Source organism: Crocodylus porosus, unplaced genomic scaffold (genome assembly GCF_001723895.1).
Source record: "Crocodylus porosus isolate Cpor-Errol unplaced genomic scaffold, CroPor_comp1, whole genome shotgun sequence".
Classification (NCBI taxonomy): domain Eukaryota; kingdom Metazoa; phylum Chordata; order Crocodylia; family Crocodylidae; genus Crocodylus; species Crocodylus porosus.
The window spans coordinates 41,588,016-41,611,492 of record NW_017728947.1 but is presented as its reverse complement, the minus strand read 5'-3'; the positions used below and the strand labels follow the sequence as shown (position 1 = coordinate 41,611,492).

Here is a 23,477-nt window from a genome sequence, read left to right as displayed (position 1 = left end):
GTGAGAGAAACAGAAGTACAAAAGGTAGTGAAGTCACGTGAAAGTGAAGACAGATGCAGAAAGAGGGGAGATGCACACAAAGAGAAGACAAGGGAGAGAAAGCAATAGATGATTTGTGAGACATAGGTATTATCTCAAGGATTTATGGAATAAACACAAATTTTGAAATGAGTACTGCTAAACCTTATGTCTGAATTCCTTTCTTTCCCTCTATTGCCTGCAGTCTTGGATTTAGGGTTGCTGAAAGCTGCTGAAAACATGAGATATTAAGGATCCTTTAACACCTATCTGCATCTTCTAAATCAGTGGCTCTTAACCTTCTTAGACTTGAGACACCCCTCAATAGACTCAAGGCATCCCTTGGAAAATAAAAACTCTTTCTTTTCACTCTTTTTTAAATGCAAAAAAAAATAGAGGAATTCTTTTGTTACAAAGAACTCAGAAACATCACACCAGGTTAGAATACTTTTAACATTATGAATTCCTATTTTAAATATCTGGATTTTCCTTGTGCATCATGTTTGCACACCGAATAGTGCTAATATTGTGTGGCGCCCCTGAAAGGACTGCTGCAGCACCCTGTTTAAGAATCCTTGTTCCAAATGTTCTGTTTCTCTTTCTACCGCTGTTGCCTTCAAGGAGCTGTATTCTCTCTCTCTCCTGCAGGTCTTTGGCACAATGCAGAAACTTCTTGTTGGCATTCCTTCTTTTCACAGACATGGTGCAAATCTTTTTGTTAATTTCCACATTTTCCATTTAGAAACAAACTGGTGTCTGAGACAAAACATCCAAGATATGTCTATGTTTCAGTTAGTCTCAGGTGTTTCTTGGAACATGTGGGATCACCTTGGCAGGTAGTTGACAATTCATGGTCGTACTTCAATGTCATACTCAAACCTTCTTAGTTACCAGCATTGCTCTAAGATGGGCCTATAAGCTTCCATGTTTTGGCCCAACTTCACTGACTACAACTCATCATCTCTTTGTTACTTAAATGCTTTTGAGAACTCTTTCCTGCCATGGCAGGGGGTTGGACTTGATGATTTGCTCAGGTCCCTTCCGACCCTACCAACTATGAAACTGACATGCAGTAGGTGGCTGCCTTCCCTTTCATTCCAATTTCTTGGGATCTTGAAGGGGTGTCATTAACAGGAATGCTGCTTTGGGTCTGTGCACATATTACTGTCACTCCATTGCAAATAATGAGTCCAGCTTTGAGAGACACACATGGTGACAAGGTGTGCAAGGAACTCAAGGTATCACCGTGTTGTTTGTAACTTTAAAATACTTCAAAGTAGAAAACACATCAGAATAAAATTGTAGTGCTTTCTGTTTAATTCTACCAATGATTGAATCAATCCCCCATTTCATTTGGGCAGTCTCTGGATCATTTGATTAAAGTATTACTGCTAACAATTATCCATTTGATGACACTTCATGTTTATACAAGTATTAATGTGTCCTTTATTCCTTTGTCTATGGAAAATTACCTTTCATTCATAAGCAAGAACCAAAACTGTGAACAAGACAGGGGAAAAACTCAAACAAGACCCATGGAGACAGACAATCACAAAAAGTTGTGTTGTTTATTATTGATATTGATATTGTGCTTTAGATATTATAGGTTTTGTGTGGTGTAAACTGGAGCACACATCAGGCTGGCTTTTTGCATAACATTGAACATTTATTTCAATTGGTAAGACTAGGTTTGGCTGCAGTGTTAGGAATTATATTGTAAATCTTATGTCTTACGCTTTAGCCTCTAATTATTTCTCAATTGATTCTTTATTTTTTCACCTTCCACAATGTACATAGACAATGGTAAAGGTAAAAGGGCAAACTCAACAGGGAGATTAGGGAGATACTTCAGCCAAGATTTCTGTTTGTTTCTAATTAAAAAGTTGCAATGTGCTGTGAATAAACCAAACACGATACAGTCACTTACAATAAAGTTAAGATGATAATGCAAAAGTATCATTCAACATGTCTGAGCCCAACCAGTTGCTGTATTCATGATTTGGTTCTAGAATTACTACAGCTCATTTTAATCATGAAACTCATTTTAAGATCAGGTGTCTTGTGCAGCTTGCTATGAATGATGGGGGTTTTTTTTCTTATTTTGAGAATCATGCTAAAAATTCTCTCTTAAGATAAGGATAAGAGTTATATCATCATTTGGTATGATGAAGATTGGCTGATACCCAAAGGGCCAAATAGTCATCTCACTGTCAGAAGCTTTGTCTAACTTTGGCTTCTGCTTACACTAACAAGTCATTTATAATGATTGGCAATATATTATAAGCCATATTTTCTCCCAGTGCCCCACAGTGATTTAAAGCAAAATCTTTATTACAGATCAAAAATTGGTGGTCACTAGGTGATCCCTGGTATATGCCAGGCTGTGAAAAGAAAGATCTTCTTTTCAAGGATGTTTTTTTTATTGCCTAAAAAATATTAATCAAATTCTAGGTAAAGCAGTTCCAGATAAAACCATGCAATCTTTTTTCTAAGGCTCAGATCTCTCATGTTGAAATCAGAATCAGTAACAGGCAGTGAGTAAAAAGTAGAGGGCCTGGTTCTCTTTGCTCTTTCACATTATTGCCTGGGAACAGTCTCTCTTAAACTAAAATGTGGTATGTATTAAGTTAAATTATTATTACTCATGTTTTATTGTTCAGGTTTGCACTGAAAACAAAGACAAATGTACAGGATGTTTTTGAGTGTTTCTGTGTGTGTTTTGGGTTGTGGGGGAGGAAGGAGGGCTGAAGTCACTGGAAGGAAAATCATTAATTTCAACGGGCTTTGGATCAGGTACAGAAATGGAGATTTTTGCCCATGATGTTAATGGAAGCTGTATGCATCATTTTTCATATGAATATTGCTTTTGCAGGCTGTCTGTCTATCATCCATCTGTCTATCCTCCATGCAAATATCTGCATAGCAAGCAAAGCCACATGTTTCTAAAGTACTTCAGAAGCTCAACTGCTATAAACAATATAACCACGTAGAGCCAAAGTCACCAATGGCAATACTAAAAATATAAACAACAAAGAGCTCAGTAAAGGCCAAGCATTATTAAACCCAAAGTGCTTTAGAAATGTGTTTGTTGGAAATATCACCTGAGCCAGGTGGTTCCAGAAAGCTGAGCCAGAGCAGTCCTTCGGTTTTCAGCTGCTTTGTTGTATAAGTCTATAACTACAGGAAAACCAAGGAATACCTTTACTGTGTCTTCTCAAATGAAAGGGTACCTTTTGGCAGCTGCTTCTTGCTAAGCATGCAGAGATGAAAAGGGTGTTAATGTCAGATGCCTTTACAGTTGCAACAACTGAAGTTCCTGAGCTATGTCTGTAATAAGAGAGGTTATACCGATTACACCACTTGCAGTGGCCCTTGTATAGTGCAGAAGGGAGTGAGACTGAATAGGGTGGAGTGGCTTGGATGGGCAAGCCAGCCAGGTGGTTAGATCCAATTCCTGATATTGGCCGTGTATGGGAGAAAAATTTTTGCACTGGAAATACAGCTCCCCTAATCCAACTGTACTATTTGTGGTAGACGTTTCCCTCTTGTGCATTTCATACGTGGGAGGGGAATAGTGGCCCAAATGAACTAACTTGTGTCCACTATGTTAAAAAATAGGTGTACCATTCCAACATGCCCTATGATGGTATAATGCTGGTGACTGAGTTGTGAGGCCAGCTCTACCTTCAGTTTTTAGCACTGAATCAATGTTCCAGTGCAGTAGCTGGGAGCTTTGTGCTAAGGCAGGTGTGATGTAAAATCATGAATCGTTGGTGGACTTTAAGATGTCTGTGAAATATTTTGTTCTCTGTTACTGCGCCTATTACATCCCAAGACCTTTGAAATCCCCATGCAGTTTCAATTGGCTACAGTATTCTTTCTTGTTCCCTGTCCTAATTTTTTCTGTATTGTGGCTTCTTGCTGCAAAACAGCTATGTTTGATAAGCAAAGGGGTTGTGTTTCAGTGACAAGTGAAGGGATCATTATAAATCTTCAGCAAGATATGTATGAAGCTCAGCACACTCAATTATGCTTGCACTCTTTGAGGTGATATGCCATTCAAGTCAATGGAACTGAACAGCAGGAGTGAGAGGGGAATCTGGGACAGTGCTTTTAAGGCACTTTGAAAGTTGCTGAGGAATAGTGCTGGGAAAAAAACCCAAAACAACTCAGGGTATTGCCACCATCAGTATAAAGGAACTGGAGCGTGATACATGCTTTTTCCCCCCCAAGAAGAAAGAAGCTGTAGTTCTGCCCATTAGAGAGATTAGATCAAGACCCAAAAGGGCCCCTGTCCAGAGTTTCACCATGTTTGGATCCACGATTCCAGACTGAGCCGCTTTTCATCATGAAATGATACAGAGAATATTCAGTGCATTACAATTGCAACCATCATTACCTGTTGGCTCCCATTATCTCCATCTGAATAGAGAACTATGTACTGGATTCACTTGAAATTACTTGTCCACTTGTATTTCTTAGCAAGTGCATGAGTCACATATGATTCAGTAATGTTGTGGGAAAGAAGGCACAGTCCCTATCAGTAGCAGAGGCTTGAATTCAACATGATATTTCCTGTCACAGTGACATTTACTAAAGGCCCTGAGCTGAAGTTGCTTTGGTCATATATCTTGTACTTCTGTGAAGGTCATTTTAAAGTTAGATTACCTCTAATTATAGAACTTTAATGAAGCATTTTATATGTTTTAAAGTTTAGCTCAATCACATTTGAACAGGGTTCACTTAAAAGGTCTAATTGTGATGAGTTAATAATGATAACTCTTAGCATTGATATGGTCATTTTCATTGATACGTTTCAAAATAAAGAATAGCAAAGAAAAAATGGTGACGGTGGCCTTCAACATGAATTACCAAACTTTCCCAGTTACTCGGTCAGTTAACCAGCCAGTCTTTATTGTAAAATAATCAGGTATTGGTTGTTTCTATTGTACTCACAGTCCAAAGCACAAAAGGAGAGCATGAAACTGCAGTCATGTGTCTAATGTTACAGAGCAAACCTAAAGCTTTTGTGGTAAATAAATAATTCCAAACTGTCAATGGTCTCTCTGTCTCCTTTGTGCTCCCTATGCTTCAAGCTTGTAAAACAGTTGTAAATTTTTTCAGTGGTTAACTGGAAAGCTGAGGAAGACCTTTTGAGATGTACTGTTTAACCGGATGGATGGGAATAGTGTTTGGTAACTGCATTGCACCCATGCTAAGCACCAGAAACTTCCTACCTTGCTTTTCAGTGAAGCAATATAAAAACCATCCCTATCAAATTAGAGAGACTTCCTTACACCTCTGAAAAGGACAAGGACTGAGAGAGATGAGGGGACAGGATCTGAAAATGAATCCACGGCAAGATTAGGATCCAGATCCTAAAATGATAACAGTTCATTTGGATCTAAGGATTCTAGTCTGATTATCCTTGGTGATGCATGGGGTAAGGGGAGCTGCAGTGCCATTGTAGTACCTTATCCCTGCACAGTGTAGGTTTGAGATTTTAGTTTGAGTCCATCCCCTGTCCCCATTTTAAACCCTTCCTCTGGCACACTGGTAGTCGGTAAAATCCAAAGCCCTTATGGACCTGGAAGGTGTCCACCTTGGTATTTCACAAGGCAAGAACAAAAGCAAAAGAGATTCACACAGATGAGAGACAAGAAGATAGGAGCCTGAGACACTCGAGACTAGTGTCATCCATTTAGAGTTGGAGTTAGGGCAGTGATGTACTGTGGGTCTCTGGTGCCTGGGGCAATGATTGCATTTGCGCTTCCCACCCTGTCTCTCATAGCAAAACTTAAAGTCAGGCTGCGCAAGAAGAACTCTGAAGGGCCTGGCCAGTGCCCCCTTCCATGCCGGCACCCAGGGGCCATGGCCCCCCACCTCCCCGTTGGTCCACCACTGAGTTAGGGCATCTTTTAAATCCCCCTGTCATCTATTGGCCCCTGGGAGACCCCACTCCACATCCAGAAGGGGGTACCCACCAGGAGAGGTACACTTCTCAAAAAAGGTTGAAAACCCTGAGTTAATGCACCCCCACTGCCATTTGGAAATACGGGGGCACTGAATATATGAGACACTGCAGCACACTGGAGTGTTCTGATTAGTTTGAATAATTTGAATGATTATTCAATGATTCAATTATTCAATGATTGTTCTAATTAGGAAGGTGTCGGAGCAGACGTTGGGCACATGCATTTGTTCTTCCTCTCACAGCCCAGTGCAAGGGGCAGAGCCCAAAGTGCCAATGAAATAGTTTTGGAAAGCTCCATAGTGGAGATATAGTGGGGAAATGCAGCTTGACTACTATAGAGACATCATTCTGACTGTTAGGTGAGAACTAAAGTATGGTAGGAAGAGGTATATAGCATGGTTGAGAGGAATTGTTTTCTCATGTTGGGGGTCACAAACGAGACCAGCAAAATACTATGGTCCTTGGACTGCTTGGAGGGGACAGTCAGGCCAGTTCTACTTAAAATCCTTTTCACAGAAAAAAAGGGAAGTAGAAGGATGGCTCTGACAATACCCTTGCCTCCAAGGCTGAGGCAATTTTCCATCATGGCTTCCTTCCTGACAATTTGTTTTGGTGTGGGTTGGCCAGGATTACTCAAACCCTCCATATTTTGAAGCAGCAGTCTGGTCTACAGAACCATTCTTGCTGTAACATGATTATTTTCATATCAAATTCATCAAGAGTTTCTGTTATTTAAAACACTTCTGTGTTGGGATCTTCATATAGGGTGGCCATTCATTTGGTTTTATAGAGGACAGTTTGGTTTTTTGGTCATTTATTGATATGAAACCAGACACCTTTCTGTCCTCTATTTTTCACAGCTCGGCACGCCTTCCCACCCCGCCAACACTGCTGTGGCCGCCTGCAGGAGCTCCCTGCTCAGCCCGCCCTGCCAACACTGCTGTGGCTGCCTGCAGGAGCTTGCCACTTGCCTTTGCCATGCCCCTGTCCGTGGGAGCTCACTGTGTCTCCTCAGCATCAGGAAACACGCAACATTCATGGACATTAAATGCAACTATCTTCAACTCCTGAGGAACCTTGATGACCACCCTAGATCTCCAGCATGACATAACAGACTGGAGATCATCCTCGTCATGGATTTTGAGACCCACATGCCTTAGAATACATGGGACTTTGAAGAAGAAGAAAAAATAAAAGTTACCTCTTTCCAAACTACTCCATTTTCCCATTTAAATCTTATGGTGGGAAAGGGAGGGAGAGGGAGGGGAGGATGAAAATCAAAGACTGACACCACTCTCCAGGGCCTAACAAAGTTTGCTCCAGTGAACTTGAAAGCACAGCTCGGACCAGAAGCCTGTACATTATTTTAGCCTTTCCCTTTCCAGGACAGCTCTGCTAACGCCTCAATCCCAACCCTGCCACAGCTGCTGCAATTCCTGTCTTGGGGCAGGTTTCAGAGCAGCCCAGTGCATCTGTTGCACCTTGTTATTGGCCTGAAGCACCTCCTGCCCTTACTTTCCCAGCCCTGCACATTTTGCTTGGCTGATGCCCTTCAGTCCTACCCTATGTCCACTCAGTCTTGAACTCGGTGCCTTTTCTCTACCCTCCACACATTCTTGCATGCCACCATCTCCCTGGTGTTTCCTAATCATTTTGAAGTGGGAGGTAGCTGTAACCAACATGGCCAATGCCAACTAATTTGGATTTCACTTGGATTTAAGTGGCCTCAAGCCCCCGAGTGACAGGAAGTCTAGTGCATCGCATTTGGTACTTTAGCAGCCTGGAGCCTTTGATATTCTTTCACATATTTTTAGAGCCCCTTGTAAATGAATTGCAGCATCATTCGTGCAGCAACTTCCCCATCTGCAAAAAACAGCATCTGTTCTCTTGCGCCCACCGTTCAGTATCCCCACATGGATACAGGCACGTGGCACAGCCCACAAAGGCTGAAGGGAGCCTAGGATTTAACAACCTCAGTGAAGATGGGGTCTGTTTATTTAGCCTACTGGATACAGGTCAGTGCATACAGAAATGTTGGGCTTGGCGAGCGTCTGCTGGCAATACCTCATATTCAGCCACTGCCTGCGTGAGTTACCTGGAAAGGGGGAAGGGAAAATGGAGCTTGGTTTCTATGGAGATGCCTTCCTCTCAGTCTGGTACATTAATAGGAAAGTCACATCATGGGCTGCTTTCTTTCAAGCTCACTTGCTAACTTATCTGAATCAGAGACGTGCCTGAAAATCTGGTCTTCACATACAGAGCCTGTCCTGAAGTGCTCTGCTGAGCCGAAGGAAGTCAAGGGAATCATTGTTACATAAAGAAGAAATTAACACCTAACCTGACAAGGAAAAGCCAGAGAGGACAATGTTAGCCCATTAACCATCTCTCTCCTCTCCCCCTGACACTTGCACTGCTTCTCACATTTCTGAGCATTAAAGAGGACGCTTAGGAGACCCCTGGAAATGCTGGAAGATTTGTGGCTACTTTTAAAAGCAGGCTGTCCCCTTCTTTCAGCACAGCAGTCTGACTGGCCTCAGGGTTGTGCACAATGAGCCTAGGGCAATGTCAGTAGTTCTGGGCTGACACTACCAAGGTGCCTAGCCCAGCTTGCTGCCAGGCACCAACCTCCTCACCCTCGCTTCCAGGCTCTCTGGGTCCTGCCCCGACTTGATGTTACAGGTTCAAAGGGAGGCTGCCCCAGGAGGAAGATGCAAGGCTCAGGGTAGGAGCATCATAAACAGAGTACCTCTGCTGCAGCCCAGGGGCCTCTAATCCTCTCCGAGCCTTACAGCCACCTCAATCTTTTGGTGCAGACAAAAATCAAAATATGAGCATCCGCTCTCAAACATTGAGCTTGGCAAGCACAATCTCCCCTGTCAGGGTTAACTCTCACCCTAGGGCAGAGGCAGGCAATTATTTCATCTCTGAAACATATTTTCCCTGCTCTAGTTTTATGCACTCAAAAACTACAGCTCCCAAAATCAGTAATCAATCACTCGAAAATTTTGCCTTTTTAGGTAGAATTTGGAATTGAAAACACAAAGTACAAGGCAAGCACTTCATGAAAGCAACTCATCTCTATGCTTTCCTACCTGATGACCTCATTCTGGTAAAACTCTTGCTCCCTAGAGTGAAATTGGTGGAACACCCTCAGTAACAATTTTGAGCTGATGGAAGTAGTCATGGGGGAGAATGTGAGCTAGGCCTACCCTACATACAAATACTACCCTCTAGACATACTAACAGATGTTACAAAGGCAGTCAGACCTAATAGCAAAAGCCAGGTTTGGAACTAGTCACACAGTGAGAATCAGCTGCAGACCATCCAAAGGCAAAGCAGATTGCACCCTAAAACAAGTCTTTTGAGCAGCCAGCTGACCATTGCCTTCAGGTGAGTTTAAGTAGGGGTCTTTCTGTCCCCTCTCACCCAATCCAGTGGTGTACAAGCACAACCAGCCTAATTCACTCCACCTGGCCTATCAGCCCTACTAGGATTGCCAATTACAGCTCCTGGTAGCACGAAGCCAAGCTCTCCGGACAATTCAGGATGATGAATCAGAGCTAAAACATGTTACAAACAAGGTGAAAACACTGGGATACTTCAAAAAGAAAAAAAAATCTAATCATCAAACTTGGAGGGGACTGGGGGAAAAACTGATTAGAATAGCATTTTTGGAGAGAAGCCTTCCAGGTTAGTAAATTTCCCTTTTGTAAAATTTACTAGTATTCTGACTCAGAGGTAGTAGGGAAGGAGGAGAACAGGGCCAGATCAAATCAGGGCAATGGTCCATCTAGTCCAAAATTCCTTCCCTTATAACTGTTTAAGAAAGCATATTCTTTCACTAGATTTACATTTATTGTCCCTTTGTTTCCATCTGAGCATCCTCCCAGTACAGAAGTCTGATGCCCCAGTCTAACCTAGATCAAGCTGAATTGAATATACCTTGTACCAGGTCTATCTTAGATCATTTGCACCAATTTTGGACCAATCTATGTGCACTAAACTTCTGTATGGTTATGGATTTAGAATGATTTCTGTTCACTTAGACCAGTCTAAGTGCAACATTTGGACATGGCGAAGCTTATGTTCAAACAGAGGCATCCTTAAATTATCAGCTACCCCATTATTTTGTTTGGACACTGTTTCCCTTCTAAAATAAACAGATCCAATCTTTTCAATTTCCCCTCAGATAAAAGTTTGTTCCCTTGGCTGCTGAGGTCCATAGCTGAACTCTTTCAACTGCAGCCCAGCTGAGAACAGAATAATAAGGAGGTTTCTTTTTGCTGAGTAGTTACCATTATTTTTGAACATAGCAATGTGTGTGTGAGCAATAAGCATGGTTCCAATCATTCCTTCCAGCGTTCATTGCCTTGCACTTAATCAGTACCCAAGTTCCTCTGAAGTTCTCATAGTCTTCTCTCAAAAATTGATAAAGCTGTAATTAGTACTGATTCTATGGCCAGTGCTAACAGGGAAGTATTTCAATTACTTTTTGTTAAACTGCTTAAGTAGGATAAGTGGAGCTAAGATGCATTTAAAGGATGGGATATTTCAGTGCTCTGTGAGAGCAGTTAGACCAATACAGGTGTTTTTGAAAATCTCACGCTAAATGTTCAGGTTGGTCAGATACTGAAGGTTGCAAGAGGAAACAGAAACCGAAGCCCAAATCCAGTTCCCCTTTAGGTAGATAAAGAGCAACTACATAAGCAGAATTTTGGGCCCATTATGAAGTTTCAGATCTTATTCCCTTGTGGGACTTGCCTTGCCCTTCTGAGGGCTGTGCTATGGGAACTTATTTGCTTCTGTGATCCTATTCCACCCAGGAAAGTACACAAACTCCATGTAAGCCCCTGAAATGTTAGTCACTATGGACTACAAACCGTGATCAGTGATTATTTGACACCAACAACGGCAGGCCTGGTGTAGAGGTAGGAGCACTTTCTGAAGTAGAAGAACGAAGTTCCAGGCCTACCTTCCTGTAGAGGAGGTCTGAATCAACATCTTCCACTTCCTACCCAAGTGCTTTCATCACTAAGATGGGGGGTAGGTAGGGCCACCCTTCCTGTTGAAGCCTGCCCAGCTCCACAGCCAGGAGGGGAAGGTGTGTTGGGCCAAAAGAAGAGTAGGCCAGGGGAAATATGGCTCAGTTTGATGGTCATTACTTTGAATGGGAGAGTGCTTCTGTTTCTGCCTCTGCCCCTCCATGGTGTTTCTACATTTTTCATTTATATGTTATTGGGATAGCCTCTGCCCCACTGGGTACAGGGATTGGGACCAGAGATGTCCAAATTTCAAGAGCACCCTGAAATAAAACAACATTCCTTTAAGGGGTAGGAAAGTCTAGTTGCTCTCCCTTGGAAGCAGAGAAGAATCTCATTTCTAAATGTGCGAAGACAGTTAAAATGTGTACTGGACCACTAAAAGAAGACACCACAAAGTTTCAGAATATAAACAACTGTAGTAGCTGGAATATAAGGCAAGAAGACTACAACGGATACATACATGGAGACTCTTAAATATATCTACACTGTGTTGTAGCCAGGGTCCCGATAGCAGTGCATGATCTTCAGTGCAGGCTGCAAAAGGCAACTCAGAACTCCTGGTACATGCTAGGGGATTGAAGCCCATGCCACAATAACTTCATTGCTATTGGTACTTAAGCTACCTAGATCAAAGTCAACTTGGGTATAGCAATAAATGTTGTAGTCATACCTCCTTATCACAGCTGAAAAGGTGCAGAACTGTTAGGGAACATCTTCTCTGATCATGCTCAAGAAGTAACTGACTGGAACCTTACATTTGTTTCTGGCAGAGGCTGATATGACATGGCCAGGGGATTATCTGCACACATAAAAGTTATTAATAAAGGGTGGTTGCAATTTCTTTCACTGGATGCAAACTATTATTGCCTGGAGGTACTTTAGTAATTTGCCAAAGTGGGTCTTTTGTGGGCAGCTTTGGTGTTCCTGCTTTTCCTGAGTTAAATTATATTAATATCAAAGAAAAAAATAGAAACTACCTCATCCTGATAAATTTAAATGTTTTATTAACAATCATCTTACATTACAAGTATAATATGACAAAAGGAAAGTTCTCGTGTACATACTATGATATATCAACATAGCTCTATTCGTATCCAGTGTCCTAGGTCCTTTCACACAGGTACTATAAAGCATAGTCTGCAAAGTAATAACATTTTAATGTTCTCCAAAAGAGTGTGATATTAACATATTAATACATATGTAATAATAGACTTTTAGATACTTTTTTCTCTCATTTTGTGTATGTGTGTGTGTTGGTGTGTTTGAAACTAACAGTTCAGCAGGGCTGTGCTTGGACGTGGGGAAGGGAGAGGTTAAGACGAGACCTTTTGTTTTCTGCTTTAAGTAAAAAAATATGTATCTTGCAAAACTGCTTATGAGTCTGTGAGGATGCCTGAATGTCAGAAACCTGAATAGCCCTCCTATCACAATATATTACAGCATATGGGATATGGTTCCCCCAGGTAGCCCAGTAAGCTTACTCAACATGAGGTGCAGTGCATGAAAGATCCCAATACCAGGTGTGAATACTATGTTGGCAGCATGTGGACTGGGGGTTGCTTTGCTAACTGAGCTTAAAAAAAAAAGTCAGTGGCATTTAAGGAGGAAGCTGGGGGTGGGGAAACCATTTATGAGGTTCATTAAGAACGGGTGCTAGGGAGAACTTCTCTCTGCTGTGTATGTTTATTAGGTGCTGTTCAGCACACTGGCAGTCACAGCTCAGAGAGACTCAGGAAGGGCAAGTTTGTAACTGAGGTGGATTTGTAGTTGTGTGGAGACAGAAACCTGCAACAGACAGAAATTGAGGTGCATTGACAGAGTTGTGTGGGAAATGCTTACACAGCATTTCCTCATGCAATACCAGTGTAATTAGTCACGATCATTAGAATTAAAATTCACTGAACTCCCCCTCCTCCCAAAAGAAATAAAAAATTAAAACAAATGTAAGAAGTGGTTACCAGGCTGATGCTGGTGCCGTAAAGCCAGATCTCCATTCCTCTCCTTTGAACGTACGATAGCTTCCTCTTGGGAAGAAGCAGCAGTGACACTATCATGTTTACTAGCTTTGAAAGAGAAACCTCTCTGGTTACCCTAGGCATTGCCATGCAGCCAAGAACATTGGAAGATGAATGGTTCTGTTCGCAGTCTGAGTTTGATGCAGAGAGAGGAAAGAGGTGGGTGTCCATCCTGCAGACATCAACATATGCTCCAGGAAAGCTGATCCATGAAAACTACAGCCCAGATCCAGCAAGATGTCCTTAACTTGAAACTGCCATTCATATGAAAATATTTCTCTTGGTTCTCTTTTCAATGGAGGGGATGAAAGAGTGAAATGCCTAAATGCCTCAAATCAGCAATGTTAGCATTTGTGTTGGCTTATGTGACCATTATGCATCACTTACAGTGGCCCCTACTTAACCAAATAATTCCCCTCTCCACCAATAAAACTATCTAGATCAGTCAGTCAGGCTAGTTAACAGCTAAGAAGTAGCTGTCTTTAAAAGAACCTGATGAAACAGCTGTCACTGAGGAACAACAGTGCAGTTGCATTCACTGGGTCTACTGTAAAGTGAGCAGACTGCAAAAATTATCTAGCAGAACTGCAAGCATGATTCCCAGTGGAGTTTGAACACTAAGATCTTTACCATTCCCAATTCAGTCGCTTTTCTTTTGTTTCTTTTATTTCATTCCTCCTATCTGACCACATGAGAACAACTGTCTTCAACTATGTAAAGTACGTCTCTCTTTATTCTAATTGCACCTCTAAAGTATCGGGTGATATCTTGTATGGAATATGCTGAGTATAAATACACTCTATTGTACTGTGCTGTACTAGTGACTAGAAAACTAGTTCCCTCTTGCAGCCTGTTGATGCCCACCTAGGACTGTCAACCAGGTGAAGCAGAAAAGCCACATCTTCATGGCACTGGGACCACCAAGTCAACGAACCCTGTCCATGCAGGGGAAGAAAAGTGCATAAAGAGGTGGGATATGTATCAATCAACCCAAGTGTGAATACGCAGGACCTACGGCAGGCTTAGTCAAAAGACAAGGGTGCTTACTGTTTTCCCTCACCAAGACACATTCCCAAAACTACTGCTGCACAGGCCTCATTTAGCACCTTATTGAACATACCACCATGAATCCCCTTGTCCTAACCACAACAAAGTCTCTCTCACTAGTGTGCTATACAGACAAATGTAGACCTCAGTGTAAGGCTAAAGCTATACTGAAGTACTTGGATTTCAGTGTTACATGCCTTGTGCTAGAACACAGGGCCAGCCTTACACAAAGGTGGTTGATTCTACCTCTATATTATATCTTTAGATCTATTGAAAACATAGAAATATATAAATATATAAGATCTTATTTATAGATATATAGGCATGTGATTTTATTTCTTGTACTGTGTGTATATGTACTGGGATGTGCGTATATACAATATATAGACTGTATGCATATTTACTGTATACATACACTAACTTACATGCACACACATTATACATGTCTCCAAAGGAGACAGGAATTGCATAGGCATTACTGGATTGAGAGTACAATGGTCAGGGGAGCAACGTACCATTTCTCTGTTTTTATAGAGTTGAGAGGGAAATCTGGCAAAAGCAGAGGATGTTGCTACTTGTTTGCAAGCTGGCTGTCTTGGTGGTTTTAGCCATTGGCCAAGCAAAAAGCAATGCTAAGTTAAGAAAGAAATGTAACCCCAAAGAACTCTGGTGGCCAACTGGTTGAGTTTGTGTTGCGTGCTAGCAATGGACTGAGCCTGAACAGTGTCTGAGAACCCAGACCAGCAACTGTGCAAACAGTACATGTGGGTAATGCAAAGATCAATTCAACCTTTAAAGCAAAGAACATTCCAGGAACCTGCCTACTTAAGGACACTCTTGCATATTTGGTTCATGATCCTTGCAACATGCATCTGCTCTTCTTGCACTTTTGCTAATATGGGAAGAGCTTTGGTCTCTTTTTCCATGAGGATTGTCCCTGTTGTATTCAGCCTAGTGGCCGGGAGGCCTAGACTATATGCAGCCACTGGGAGCCCCTGTAGTTGGCTGTGTGCTTAGTGGGTATCTGCCAAATAGCAGGATAAGAGTAGAGAAGCCTGAGCAAAAGGGCATAGGGTGAACTGGCCATCAATCCCCCCCAAAGAACAGCTGTATAAAATCAAGTGTCTGGAGAAATGTGTATTAGTCACAGTCAGATACCTCAGGTAAGAGGGAAAAGGAAAAATAAAAAACCTCAAGGAATAACAGAATCATCATATCTTTCCTGTTGAGGATGTTCACAATACCAGGAGCAATACCTTCAAAACAATATCCACCTAGCTGGAAGTAGCAGGAGGGGGAATCAGTTAAACCTGATCCCATTTGTACAGCTCCCCTCCTAACTTCAGGCAGACTCTATGACAGGTATCTCTTGCTACCCCATCAGAGCTGTAGTACAGTGCAGTAGGTTGCTGCTGTTGCTGCTACTACTACTGCTACACTGGATCTCCACCAGCCTTGAGAACTGGCACCCTCTGCTGTCACTCAGATATCACTACATCAGAACCTTTTAACTTCTCTTTAGGTTGGCCTGCATAAGAAATCAGACGACTTAAAGTAGCAGCAATGGAACATATCTGCTTTCAGAAAAGCCTTACTTGGTACTAGTTCTGAAAAACAAAGGGGGATGAATAAAGCATTTGGCATTAAAAATCAACAGTAATTCTACAAGTATAACAGTTTTTCAGTTGGGGCCCTTATATTGTGAACCTTACAGTAGACCTTGCTTATTCTTGCAGTTGTATTTAAATCCCTTGGCCTACCTACATGAGAAAGGGTTGTAGACCCAGATCTTTAGGTAAATAAATCTGCAAGGAAAGCTCCCTACATTAATCATGTGCAAAGATGTTATTTGCTTTGTGAAGCACAATGAAGACTCCTTTGTGTTGCACAAGCCTGACTATTGAACAAAACTCTTGCATCCCTTAATAGTTAAATGCTAGGAATCTCTTGCCTTTTCTGTTAACATATCTTAGCAGCATGCAGCCACTAGGAATTACTCATTTCATTGGCACTACTTCACTGATACCGTGTAGGGTAATTTTTGCAAGAGAAGACACCACTGCTTTCCAGACAGTCTAGAAAGAAAACACCTTATACATCTATATTACTCCAGTAGTGAGAATGTGTACAGCTCAAGAGAAGTCACACCAATGATAAACTGTATTAGAAAATGAAATGTGACTGTCACAAATGTCATTTCTAAGCCAGTTTTTTGTGGTGTGTACCTTTCCAGAATAGTGATGTCTTCTTTTGCAACATCAGCAAAAAAGGATGATGGGGTAGAGGTTGTAAACAGGCTTTTCCATGGCTTGAACACTGGTTTGAACAAGAAGTAGTTCACCTTTACTGTTTATAAACGTATTTGTGGATTGGCCACATGTCTCTTTCCAACAAGACAGCCACAGAATCTGAAGCTCTGTTCTGAAAAAGAGCCATAGGCCATTTAACTTTTTCTGTTTGAAAGATAATGGACAGATCTGTTAGGGTGAAGAGTATGGATCCCTTGGACCTCCTAAGCTCTTGTTTTGAAGAAAATAAAGACAGTGGAAGCTGTCTTTTGTTTCCCTTAAACTCAGAGTAGCTTACACCAAGTACCTTTTCTTACGGTTGCCATTTCTATTGCTGAAGATTTCCCAGATATCTGAGTGTAGTTAGGAAGTACTGTAATAAGAAACTAATAAGCCCATCCTATTCCTGCTGCTGGGTTACTTGCACTTCCTCAGTATCTAAATTCACATTGTCCAGCTACAGCAGAAAGCATAGGCAATGTTTCTTTGGGGGGACTTTGTTTTGTTTTATCTTCTCAGATTTTGGGTAAAGAAGGTATAGAACAGATTCCAAAAGGAAAACTGATCTGGGTGGCTTTGTGATGGTGAAATGGGTAGTGTTTTACTTCACAGGCCAGCAGCAGTTGAGAACAGTCTCTACAAGAAATTCTCCTGTGTATCTGAACAAGGGGTTGCCTGAGTCTGCACAGTTTCAGAGGACAATCTGATCTAGCTTTCCGCATCTGGGAAGCTGAATCAATCCGAGGAAAGTCTCTGTTGGGAGAGGAAGGGGAGAAGCGGACCCTCAGCAATATATTATGATAATTCACTTGCCAGGTATTACATAATGCCTTCCCTATGCTTATATGGAACAGTATCTTGACCTGACTTGCTTGTGGATTTGTATGAGGATTTCAGGGAAAAGCATTCCAGTTCCTGGTTTCTAATACAAATAGCTGTTTGGATTCACACTAGACATTATCTACCAAGCTCACTCTGGTGCATCTGTCCTAGGATATGAATTTCATTTACTGTATGGAGTGAGGCAGAGACAGAGAGGAAGGAGTTAAGTGCTTCAAACTGTATTCCATCCCAGCAGCTATCACAGGCTCCATCGTCTATTTTGACCCTTTCAAAACTGACCAAATAAACTGTTCTATTATAATAACATATAGCGCAGAATAAGGACAAGAGGTATAGAGAATCATTGCAATATGTACTTCAAGCAGTGTTCATCTCTCCTCCTCACCATACCCCAAAAAGGATAATTTACAGATAGACAGGATGCATTTTCAAATGCATCAGAATAACTAGTTCTGCCATGTCTAGGGGTTGAGGAGCTGAGCTGGAAGATGGCAGCTCAATTGCATGTCTCCACCTGACCTGTGTGCTCCTGTTCAGGGCAAAGTTTGGGAGGGGACGGGATCCAGGTAGAGGTGTGGGGGTTTGTTGGGGAAGACAGTGTGTGAACCCTGGCAGTGAAAGTGACTCCAAGAGAGATTGGTTTCAGACATGCTACATCACCATTGAAAACAAAAGTTTAAAAAATAATTATATATATATATATATATTTATATAAATGAAAAGCTATCAACTAGCAGCAACGGTTCTAGAGATATCTTAGCACCAAGACCAAGGGCAGGGGGTAATAGGAGAAAAGAAAGGTTCAGTGTTGCTGACACCACCATGTTTCCAAATAACACAGCTTGGCACACGACTTATCCCTCTAGGAAGTGAGAACATGCCAGCCTGATTCTTCTGGGTAACTATGTTTCACCCCTGTGATGCTCCAGCTAGGTTGATGCTGCCCATGCCACATCAGCAGAGCAAGGCACTAGCATCTGTGGAATTTTTGCATCTTATTTAATTATTGATTTTTGCTTTTTCTAACTTGAATTGACATTATGTAAATATATGGATCTCATTTGCTTCTAAAAAATGAGATCATTTATCATTTAAAGTGTTAGTCCCACTTTCAAATTTCTGCTGGACTTTGCACCCTTTTCAAAAAAGGAAGAAATATTTTACAGGAAGAAGTACAGTGTTCCTTCTTCCTTTTGTCATCATTCTGCCATGTTGTGGGACACATTACCTTGGTCACAAGAGAGTACATGAACCTTTAAAGGACATCATCACATGATTATAACCCAAGATGGATCTTGCATTGATATCCCCTGCCACAGAACTATAGCAGGTTTTCTTTCACTCATTCAAAAAACAAAACAAAACAGAAACAAAAACCACAACAATCTATGATTATAAAGACATAGTATAAATAATGTAAATTAGAATATAATTTTTAAGCCCTAGAATCTCCACCCTATGATGGGTTTTGACTCACCGGCTGTCTAGCTTCCACAGCAGCCCTGGTTTTTAATGAAGAGTTGTATATATTTTTTAATCTCCTATAATATAAAAATATAAATGCAAAATTTCCCCCGCCTTCTCTAATATGCTATTTTATAGTCTGCACATGACATCGTATTATAATATGTATAACTGGTAGTTGGGTTATCACAAGGGGAGCTGAAAGCCTTGCCTTACTCCACAGCCCACCGGTGGGGAGAACTGAGAATGGGATATCACAGTTTAGCTGAGACTTTTCTTTTCTAAAATAGAAGAAAAAGAAAAAAGAAAAACCAAGCCCCTCAACAGCCTCTGTAAGTGAATAAAGCTTCTGTTCAAAACAAGAGAGATCCCAACACATATGAACAGGGTGCTCTGTCGGAAATCAGGAATCTACTGGTTGTCACCGAAGGGCTCAAATGGCTCAATAACTGGACTAAAGTGTGAAAAGAGAATCAGGGAATGAAAATAAAAAACTACACATACAAAGGAAGCTACTGTGAGGAGGAGGTTGACAGAGACCTGTCATCTAGCTTATAGATTGTTACGTTTCAACATGTAGAGTATGGCCCCAGCACATGCTTCTGAAGAATGAAATGTTGCCACCTACACTGCAGCTGCCATGTTTGGAGACATCAGTAAGTTTCAAACATTGTCTCATTCTTAAAATTCCACTTAGCTTCTATCAGACGCACTTCGCCTTAACTTTAAATTTTCAGTGTGGGTTTTTCATATATATAATATATATATATATATATATATATCTTATATAATATATCAAAGTTTAGAGTATAGATTTAAAAAAAAATTATTCAACAGCTTTCTGAAGTTGAGGCATTCCTTCCTAAATATCAGGGTAAAATTCAGAGCCATGGTCCATGCTCTGCAGCATCGGCTTCTGATCAAGGGAGGACATTCTGCTCAGCATTTCTGCTGACAGTGCGTAACTATTGCCTGATTTCTCTTCAAACCAACTATCTAGTGCTCTCTTGCAATCAAAGTTGGCAATGGCTGGCCCATTAACAGCAATCGTCAAAAGATCGCTGAGCTGTTCCAGAGTGAGGCGAGAGCGGTTGTTTTTGCGTACTCTCTGAAGGGCATTGCGTCCCTTCTCACAGCAGGCTGATGAGGTGGGAAGGACTTTAAGGATCTGAACTATTTTATTTAACAGTGGGAATCTCTGTTTGTATTTACAAATGTGACCAAGTAAGTCTTTAAAACCATTTTTGGTATAATAATCCACCTTGAGTTCTCGCCATTCCATCAGCAAACTTCCTCTGATGTCCATTCCCTCTCTGCAAACCTCTCTGGAAAATGATGGGACTGTTTCCAGGTGTTCAAATATCTGTACCATATCTTCCTTTCCATAGCTCATGAGCTCCTCAGTGCTTCTGGGCCAAGCTGCAAGGTCAAATACCTGACATGCTTTCACAAATGTCCGGCTACGTGAATCAAACCTTTGGGCTAGGATCACCTGGGTCTTCTGGCAGATCTTTTCTCTGATTGACTGGAATTTGGCTTCAGCCACCCGTAGATTTTTCACAGCAATGCCATTAAAGCTTTCTCGGAAGTTCTCTTCGAATTCCTGCAAATATTCCCCAGGCGAGTCTGCAAGCCTGCTGATCTCCTGGATAGCCTCCTCTATTTTGTCATCCACTTGTGACACAAGGAGATATTCACCTTGGAAGACATAGGCGAGGCGTGAAAGCACAGCGATCACATCCAGCAAGAAGTAGATCAGTTTAATTGACTGGTAGTCCATCAGGAACTGCAGGAGAGCCAAGGCAATGGCAGAAGCATCCGCTCTTTGTGTTTGACCACTGACATCTTTGAGATGGGCCACAACTTCAAGGTAATCCTTGATTAGAGCATTAAGGACATTCTGCTCCCCAATGATCCACTTCACTGCTCGGATGTCTCCCAAGAACTCAGTCTCCTCACAAAGAGTGGCAGCAGTGACTCGCAGCTCGCACATTAACTTGGGGGAGTAACGATAAAAGCTGAGTAACTGCTTCAAATTGTTTTCTAACTCCTCCAGACATGGAAGCTCTTTTCCACTGATTGCATCTAAAATTTCCAAGTGAGGCCTGTGTACCATAAATGGCAAGCAAAGCAACCAAGGTAATGTCTTTCTGATTGTCATGAACAAGTTAGCTCTCAGGCTGGCAGTAATGTTAGCACCATCTACTCCCAAACCAATAGTTGGCTTCTCATCCTGCAATCTTATTCCCAAACTGGAAAAAGCCCTGTCCAATGCTTGGAGGTAACTGTCTGTTGTTGAAAAACCCAGTTCTTGAAGAGACAGGAATTCAGTTGCTGGAGGCCCATCACTGCTTGTATACTGCACATAAACTGCAACTGTGTCAGCCAGCAAGTCGTCACTCTGCCCATCCAGGATGATGCTGAGGAAGGGAGATTGCCTGATCCGTTCCACCAGATCCTCTCGAAGAGCCCGGGCAATATGATGAATTAAGATTTGGCAGTCTCCTTCATTCATGTACTGATCCACCACTTTGAGTTCACACTTTCTCAGTAGTTCTGCAAGAGGCCTAAAGTCATAGTAGGGCCTGCCTTCCAAAGCCAAGTGGTAGGCCGTGTTGAAGAGCAGGGTCATATTTCGGCACATCTCTTCTGTCTTCTCTGGATGCATTCTGAGCTTGTAGAGCTGCAGGCACTTCTTGTGGAGGTTGCTCTGGCTGTGAAGCTTTATAGTGTGTATCTTGAACTGCTTAGAGCCAATGATGAAGGCTGAAGTCCGAGAGGATTGCACTGTGTACTGCCTACAAACGTGGCACCACATTTCATTTAATGTTGGGGAGTACCGCAGAAACCAGAACTTTTTAAGCCATTCTTGTTTGAAGCGTCGAATCCTCCTGCCAGTCACAGAAGACATCTTGGAAGGCTCATCTGTAGCAGCTATCATATCATTGGATACTGATTCATCGGCAGAATCCACCTCCTGGTCATCATCCTCCATGATTGTAGGAACTGAGATGATGCTTTCCGAAGCTGCAAAAGAAGAAGAAACGTTAAAAGGAAGAAATGAGAAAAAATATTTACAAAGCTTCAGAGCTATGGCAAACATTAAAAAAATAACACAGAATGCTAACCTGCTTTGAGCAGGGGGTTGGACGAGATGACCTCCCAAGGTCCCTTCCACCCCTAATTTTCTATGATTCTATGATTTGGCCAAATTCTGTTGCATACCCAACATTAAAAGTAGAATATGGCCACCTGAATGTAAGTTCTGAAGAGAAATAAGAGGTATTTTATATAACTCTTAAACATATCATGTCTCTTGGTCAACAAGAAGATAAATGCCATTCTGACCACTTTGGGGGGTACCCAAAAGTAAACATGATGCTGCTTTGCTAAAGAAAATTAGTAACTGACAGCATATTCTTGAGGGTAATGAAACAAGTCTCTGAAAGGAATGCATGCTTGCATTAAGACAGCAGAGTACACAGTGAGTGCTTCCAAAGGAAAGAATGGATTTGTAACGCTTCACACACATGCAGGGAGTCAGTATGTTTCAGTTTCAACATTTAAAGTAATTCAGACTTTCAAGTACAGTTTCCTGGTAGCTCCGAAAGGATCACACTGCTGCTGCCACTGAAAGAGAAAGCATCACAAATACAGCAGACAAGCCAGCTGCAATGGAATTTCTTTTTTTTATTGACAGTGTATTCATTACAACGGAAACAAATAGAACAAGTCGTCATTACAGAAACTTTCCCAAACAATGTCTTCCCAGTGGGCTCACAGTATCAGCTCCTGCCCCCCAACTCGGCAGAACATGGCTCTAATGTTTCCATAAAATACAGTGTTCCACGCAATGGCCAAGCTGGAACATTTTAGGCCTGCACACAGTATACAGTGATGTCCTAAATTTTCCTATGCAGTGTTTGAAGAACATTCTTATTCTCCATGACTTACCTGTGGGGTCAGAGAACTCTTGAAGCTCAGGTACCTGAGGTGCTAGAGCAGGCTGCTCAGGTAACTTGCCAGATCTCAACATGTCTAGCTCAGCCTGCAGCTCTCGGATCTTCTTTTTCAACCTTATGCAGTTGGGACAAAAGGAAGTTGTGGGGATTTCATGTGAATTGCCTTGAGTGGATGCCAGAGATGGTTCAGTAGGGCTGTCTGCCTTGAGTGACAGGGGCTCTTCTTCATCTTCCAGGAGACCCATCTCTTTGGCTGTGCTAAAAGAGGAACTATGGGGGACCTTCCATTCTCCCTCACTTCGGTTTCTGCTGAGGTTTGGGGAGCTATGCTGAATGGTAGTTCCACATCTTTCAAAGACATCTTCAGTCTGGTATTTAGATGCCTTTCTAATGGAAAGTGGGGTGCTCGTGGTTAGCTGGTGCTCTTCCAGCTTTGCTGACTCCAGGGAAGCCTCCAGGACATCTTTGAAGATGAGATCTATCTTCTTTTTCTTTGTCTGGGGATGGGATTCTGCTTCTTCACAGCTGCGCTTGTAAGGGCTCTTCCCTTGCTTCAATGTGGTGAGCTGAAGAGGGCCTCTCATGTCCTCTTGATTGTCCACATTTTTTCCTGACTTTTCCCTCTGTGATTTTTTATCGCCTAGAAAGGAAAATGAGGGTGTCGGGGATTATCACTGGGAACTACGCAATATTCCTCAATCTAAAACTAAAAAAGAAAAGAAAAGGCAGGCTGAGTCCCTACAGATTTGTATGTGGTGTTACAAATAAGGAAACTGACAGCAAATTCAGCGGAAACCAAGAAGATAAGCTCTACTACTGGGCA

The 23,477-nt window shown here is 41.9% G+C and overlaps 1 protein-coding gene across 2 annotated transcripts in view; it reads right to left on the bottom strand.

Annotated features, from left to right (window-relative positions):
* Positions 1-12,016: 12,016 nt before the first annotated feature.
* The window catches only part of PRDM11 (PR/SET domain 11), a 38,183-nt gene continuing 26,722 nt past the window's right edge, over positions 12,017-23,477 (bottom strand). Inside the window, exons 6-7 of one of the 2 annotated variants that reach the window (XM_019551308.1) lie at positions 22,647-23,294; positions 12,017-21,719 (exon numbers count right to left, since the gene is read on the bottom strand). In XM_019551308.1, coding sequence (XP_019406853.1) covers positions 19,555-21,719; positions 22,647-23,294 — 2,813 coding nt within the window. In that variant the 3' untranslated portion in view covers positions 12,017-19,554. The remainder of the gene's footprint in view (positions 21,720-22,646; positions 23,295-23,477) is intronic. The other variant, XM_019551309.1, reaches the window with a different exon arrangement.